This window comes from Colletotrichum acutatum, assembly GCF_030867785.1.
Source record: "Colletotrichum acutatum strain CBS 112980 chromosome Unknown BDZ83scaffold_25, whole genome shotgun sequence".
Classification (NCBI taxonomy): domain Eukaryota; kingdom Fungi; phylum Ascomycota; class Sordariomycetes; order Glomerellales; family Glomerellaceae; genus Colletotrichum; species Colletotrichum acutatum.
The window spans coordinates 293,259-299,258 of NW_026849019.1; the positions used below are offsets into that span (position 1 = coordinate 293,259).

Here is a 6,000-nt window from a genome sequence, read left to right on the forward strand (position 1 = left end):
GTCTCTGAACATTGTTTTGTACAGTCTAGCGCCTTGCCCACCAAGAAATGAAAAAGATGTTAGGTTTTAACACACACCTTGCTGTACTGGTGTGAATCACTTGTACATAGCATCACATTCACATGGTAACAATCAGAAGCACTTGATAATGCATACTTAGTATGGCTCTTCGTTTTTTACAATTCATCTACCTCGCTCCCCCTCCACCCCATCCATGCATGCAGTTATGGTATCCTCGTCTCATCCTCTCCTACTTTCCTTTGGACTCCATATGCGTTGCGGCAGACTCATCCGTAGATGGACCGCATTGAAAGGAAAAGAAAAAGAAAACCCAAGCCTCAAACACAAGAAAATAGCATGGTGTCTTTGTGAGTATTCCTCACGGCCGTTCCCTCTTTCCAAGTGAGCCGGCCCCCGTTGGGAAAGTGCCTCATGAGGTAAAAAAGCCTGTACCAAAATCCCTTCCAACTCCCTCGTCCAAAGTGGGCACGCCAATAAACGATTGCAAGAAAGATGGCCGATCCCCGGTTGTCCTTGACTGTCCATGTCCAAGCGATGAGACGTGTCTCCCATCTTTTCCGTTTCAATATTTGCGTTGTGAGGACGCAATTCTAAATTACACATTTTGGTTTATGGTTGTAGGGTACTTTTTCCGCAAAGTGGTTATGTGACGAAATTATTTCGCCACTCGCTGCGCTCTGAAAAAAAGGCTTGAAATCGACAAAAGAGACGCCAACTCAAGGTGGGTGCACCATTGAGCTTGGCTGGTGTTCGTATGATTTGGAAAGTATGCACGCCCACACAATGGTTGGCGAGTTCCACTGTTGTCCTCCTGATCGGTCCTTTGCCATTGACGATGTAACTGACATTTGACCGATTGACAAATCGAGATGCTCGTCTGTTTGGCGTGCACTTGTTTCGGATATCGTCCAAGGCCTCGGTGTCCGTCAACTTCGTATTGATTGCAACGAGGGTCGATGCATCGTCGCAATGCACGTGTATTTGACTAGTCCATGTCGCAAAAAATAGCAACAATAGTCAAAGTTCGGCCGAGTACCGCCGAGGTAGTTCGGTCCCGGGGCGTTTGGTGCTAGTGACTAGTGGCGGTGTGTGCCGTCCTGGCTGCGGTCATAGCAGCTCATCAATAGACCTCACAATTGGCGTTTCACCTTTTGTAGGCGGACTGCGCGGGTCGGCAACCTGGGTGGGGCGTCCGAAGGGGTAGAAAGGATCCCTGGGGAACATTGTTTCTCTAGGCGAGAACAGACCTTCGCTTGGAGTTGGCGGAACCTCGACAAACTGCATGCCTGGAAATCCGTGATTGGAGTCGTGCAGCGGGTTCTTCGTCATCGTCTCGGCCCGGGGTGACAAGAGAGCCGCGTCGTCGGGAACCGCGCCAACCATGAAGTGTCTATCTTTGGGAGCTGCAACTTCCTCTTCGCCTTCCAGTGATGGGCCAAGGTTCAGGCTAGAAAATCCAAAGCCAGTGGCAGGGCCGAATCGGTGAGCTCCAAATCCGGGAGAAGGGGGCGGGCCAGGCGACGGCGGCGGCTTGGCAAAGAACGATGATGACGATGGAGGTGCAAGGCCCGAGACTGGCGGCGTAGGCTTGAAAGGCATCAAGCGATCAACGTCAAAGTTTCCAAATTTGGCAGAATCGTCGTTTTCCTTTTCTGACCAGGAGAAGCTTGATGGCGCTGAAGATGGACCAGGCGAGATTGGCTGACTGCCGGGCGTTGAGTGGCCTCTGGCACGGGTAGGGCTGCCCTTCTTCGGGCTCGAACTTCCAGAGCTTCCTTCCTTCTCTCCAGGCAGAGGAGCCGTCAAAGGCTCTTTGGGTGCGATGTCAATGGCCGCGTCTGCAGAGAGTGTCAGGCGGTGCTTCGTAGGGCTGCGTCCTGTGCGCGGGCGGAAGGCTGATCCGGGTGACGTCTTCTTCTTCGACATCTGCTTCTGGAAATCCTGCAAGCAATACATGAGCTTCATGTTGGGGCTGATCCACTTGCTCTTCTCCTGGGCAGCGTAGTAAGCGTCGTTGACGCTGAGCTCAGGGTTGCGGTACAGGCCGTAAGCAATAATAAGACTGGCGGATCGACTTGCGCCTTGCTGGCAGTGGACGAGCACCTTCTTGCCCTCCTTCGTCCGTGTTTCAATTGTCTCGCAGAGGTGCATCAGATCCTGCGCAATATCCGTGTTGTGATCCCAGGGCATGTGAATGTACTCTGGGCGCTTGATAGAGAATGACATGGCCTTGGGTGTTGTCGGTGTTTCCGGTCTGTCGTTGGTCGGGAACTCAAAGGCGGTAGAAAAGCTAGCGTTTGACACAGCTGTGTCAGGAATGGGACTGAGGACAGCTGGAGAGTCTGACATGACCTCGTCTGACTTGGGCAAGAAGTTGAAGGGGTTGTTAACTTCCCGCGCGACATTGATGACGGTGTCAAATTTGGAGGCTTCGTCGGCGGTCGGCTCCAAGTACAGGTAGACGTTGTCTTCGTAAATTGCAATGGGGCCATCCGGATAACCCGGCGTCTTCTGGTCCTCATTGTTCTCGTTCTCGTGGTAGGGTTCGAAGTCGAGGGCGGCGCGGCTCGCGAGCTGAGTTCTAATGGGCGAATCCTCCTCAACGATTGTCGTGTCGAACGACTGACCCATGCCAGTCTTTGTCGGCCTCAAAAACTCTGAAAGACCCGACTCATTTCTTTCCAGAACCTTGGGGAAAGTCATTCCACCCGGAGGGCCAAAAGTCGCAGACTTCAGCGAGGGCAGCATGTGAGGTGACGAAGTAGAGTGCTTGAGAGCTCGTCGTTGCAAAATGGGAGCCATGCCGGGGGTGCCAGGGATCTCGAGGGTGTTTCGCATGACCAGATCTGAGGTTTGAGTCTTGAGGCTGAGCTGACTAGGCTTGCGCTTCATTGCTGGAATGGTTGGTTTGATGAAGGAGGGCGATGCGGGCTCGGAAACCAGTGTTGAGGCGCTGTTTCCCATGAAAGGCGGCTGAATTGAAAGTCCCTTCATGTTCTTAGGACGACGCGGCGAAGGGGACGTCATCGGACGACCGAAGCTAGTGGTTTCTGCCGCTGACATGGTGTTCATTGAGGACAATGGGCCAAGGCCGCCAAAGGATGTGGCCGGGAAGGAGTTGAGGGGTATCAAGTTGACGGGAGAATCGGGGGATGATGAAGGGGACGGGTCCGAGAGCGGGGAGCAGTCGCTTGTTGAGAGCGTCGTTGTGGGCGAAGACTCGGCAGACTCAGAGGCTTGAGTAGAGGTGCTGTCGTGGTGCTTGTGAGAGTGATCCATGGTCGGTCGCAAGGACTGGACCGGATTGGCCAAGGGCTTTCCGGTGGCCTCCATCTCGATCAATTTGGGGTCGACGAGGGTGACGGTTTCTTGAGCAGCGATTGTCTCTGCGTCGAGATCGAAGACTGACATGAAAGAGGGGATTTGATCTTCGTAGATCCTTCTTGCCGCTGCTGACGGCATGGTTCTGTGTACCTTTTGAATGGGCTGCCCGAATCCCTTCTCTCTTTCTCTTCTCTTGCGCGAGGGAAACGTGTTGGCGGCAGTCTCGGGGGACGAGACGGTGTAGGCCGCGAGGGGCAACGTTGGCGTAATGATTAAAGAAATGGTTGCGGCCTTTGGCGTGGAAGGAGCGAAAGTCGCGATTGAAGTTTGTAGAATGGGAAGAAAAGGCCGGTGAGCAGGCGAGCGGGCGGGCGATTGATTGTAGATCGGAGGACAGCGCTGCTGAATCCCGTGGATGCTTTTGTGTCCTCGTCGTCGGCGGGGTGGTTGTGGTGGTCCAAGTCTCTCGGCAGGACCGAAGTGTCTCTCTGTTCTCTAACTCCTCCTCGTACTCGGGGCGGTGCCGCAGGGTGCGCAGGGCAGGTGACCAGTCTCGCGACAGGAATAGGTCAGTCGAGTATTCGTATGCGGCGGGGGCCCTGGTGGGTAGTGGGCAAGAGTACTAGAATGATCGTCGTCGTGGTGGTTCGCGAGGTAGGAAGGAGGATAGAGGAGGACGGAGGGGAAGAAGAGTAGCAAGTTTGGTTGGTGATGGCAGAGAAATGGAGAAGAGAGAAAACAATGGCTAGTGGTCACGACGAAAACGGCGGCTCGGGGTTAGCACATGCTGTTGGTGGGAAAGAGATGTGGCACGGTCCGATCAATACGGATGCATAGAAATCGCCAGGCGGGTATGCGTAAGGTGAGTATAAGGTAAGGTGGTTGAAGCAAGAAGGATACTGTAGCTGGATTGGATTTGCTTGGATTGAAAGGCGGCAGAGTATCCGTAGAATAGAGAATAAGGGGAGGTGGTGAATAAGAGAAGAGGGGTGTGTGTGGTGGTTTGGGATTGGGGTGAGAAGAAGGGAAAATGGTGGAAGAGAGACGTGAAGTGGTTGAAAGTTGAGGTGAATGGCGGACGTGGGAAGGATTCGAGAGAGTACCTCAGGTAAGGTAGAGTTGGGGATGGGCCAACAACTGGAAGGGGAAGGAAAGAGGGACAGGGGCCCTTGGGGCTCTTGCTGTTGCTGTTGCTCTTTCTCTTTGGGGGGAGGGGGGTGGGCCGTGGCAGAGAGAGTGCAGACGTGAGAACCTGAAGGTGAAGGAAGGCCTGCACGCAAGCGACAACCAAGCGGAGAGTGAAAGACAAGCCGTCCGTCGCCCAGTCAGTTGCCCTCGTCGAACATGGACGGGCTAGGTTTGGCCTGGAGATGCTGGTCAAGGTCTCAAGGAAGGCCAACGGGTGGTGGGAGGGTCCCCCCAGCCCAGGATCAAGTTGCTGGCTGAGGGCGAAGGGCGACCAGGGCAGGGGTCCTTCCTTTCCCTGGGATACTACGGAGGAAGGTACTGTGCAGTAGAGACCAAGGTACCGTAGGGGGGAAGCATGCGGCAAGAGGTACCTATGGAAACCTTACCTTGCACTTCCTGCCTTTCCACTTAGGCTCCGCTGCGGCTGGTTCTCGGTACGTACCTATCTTACCATGCCTCGTCCCCCCTCTCTCTGTCGCCTTCTGTCTGAGGTTCACCTAGCAAAAGTGTCTGGGTGGTAAGGATTACCAAGGGACGTACCTTTTCCCTTCCTGTACCTACCTTTTTGTTTTCTCAGGTCAAGGTAAAGTACGGATCACATTAAGTAGCAATTTACGAATAGAACACCAAGCATTGGATCTCTCAAGAGTGACTACGGATACCCTACCTATTCCCTTCTCACCAATGTATCTGGCATAGTAGTCGACACACAACGTAGACGTAAAACGGTGAGAGGACAAAAACCACCAGCAACTGGCAAGTCTGGACCCGTACGGAGTACTCAGTGCTAAGGTAGTGGAGTGAGCAAGGAACGGGACAAGACTGGAGAGAACTCGATGCAAGTGACAGAATTCCCTGTCTGGTCACCGGCCAGCACCTTTTGTCACAGAATGCTGTCCAGAACCCATCGCGCGTATGGGTACGGAGTATGGATGGATACCTACAACGTGAAGACAGCCCAAGTAAGGTAGGCTGCAAAGGCGAGGCAGGGCAAGGCAAGGCAAGATGAGGAGGAGAGAGCAAGGCACCGGGCACAGACAGGCACAAGATGGAACCCATCTCGACAAAACAAAGTAGTGCTGGCTGGCGGAGGGGTCAGATCGAGACTTGTTAGTGCGGCCTCGTCTACGGCCTCGTCTGCGCAAGCGCTACCCCCTTAGCTCCAGTATGCGAGGGCGTAGGCTGTAGCCGGAGGTCACTACGCGAGAGCCGTGAACTAGCCCGCCGCCATTGACGAGGACTTGGACTGGTGCCCGTCCTTGGGTTGATTTGCTGTTGTTTTAGAGCCGTGGGCACCATCGCGCGACCAAGCCTAGTATATTGTCCACGGGCTATCAGAGTAGTAGTCTGTATCGAACTGCCCGCTCTGTCATCGTCAATACGGCATGTCGCTGCAACGAATGGACAGACGGACACAATGTGGTGACTCTGACCTGACACCTGCAATATGCAGAGAACAAGCAGCAC

The 6,000-nt window shown here is 54.1% G+C and overlaps 3 protein-coding genes across 3 annotated transcripts; all 3 read right to left on the reverse strand.

Annotated features, from left to right (window-relative positions):
• Positions 1-141: 141 nt before the first annotated feature.
• On the reverse strand, positions 142-876 carry BDZ83DRAFT_213395 (uncharacterized protein). Its single transcript, XM_060501721.1, has one exon. The coding sequence runs from the start codon at positions 622-624 to the stop codon at positions 241-243; it is 384 nt and encodes a 127-aa protein (XP_060367414.1). The 5' UTR covers positions 625-876; the 3' UTR covers positions 142-240.
• A 252-nt stretch (positions 877-1,128) lies between these two features.
• BDZ83DRAFT_572688 (dual specificity phosphatase) lies at positions 1,129-3,483 on the reverse strand (the record flags this gene model as incomplete). The annotated part of the gene is made up of 1 exon (XM_060504539.1): positions 1,129-3,483. The coding sequence occupies one exon, from the start codon at positions 3,481-3,483 to the stop codon at positions 1,129-1,131; it is 2,355 nt and encodes a 784-aa protein (XP_060367415.1).
• A 1,691-nt stretch (positions 3,484-5,174) lies between these two features.
• Positions 5,175-5,709, reverse strand: BDZ83DRAFT_213404 (uncharacterized protein). The gene has a single exon (XM_060501722.1). It carries the CDS (start codon positions 5,590-5,592, stop codon positions 5,212-5,214), a length of 381 nt encoding a protein of 126 aa, XP_060367416.1. The 5' UTR covers positions 5,593-5,709; the 3' UTR covers positions 5,175-5,211.
• Positions 5,710-6,000: the final 291 nt, after the last annotated feature.

What these genes read in the sequence shown, in the direction of transcription:
- BDZ83DRAFT_213395 (XM_060501721.1), bottom strand. Translation starts at nt 624, where the DNA reads ATGTGTAATTTAGAATTGCGTCCTCACAACGCAAATATTGAAACGGAA.
- BDZ83DRAFT_213404 (XM_060501722.1), bottom strand. Translation starts at nt 5,592, where the DNA reads ATGGGTTCCATCTTGTGCCTGTCTGTGCCCGGTGCCTTGCTCTCTCCT.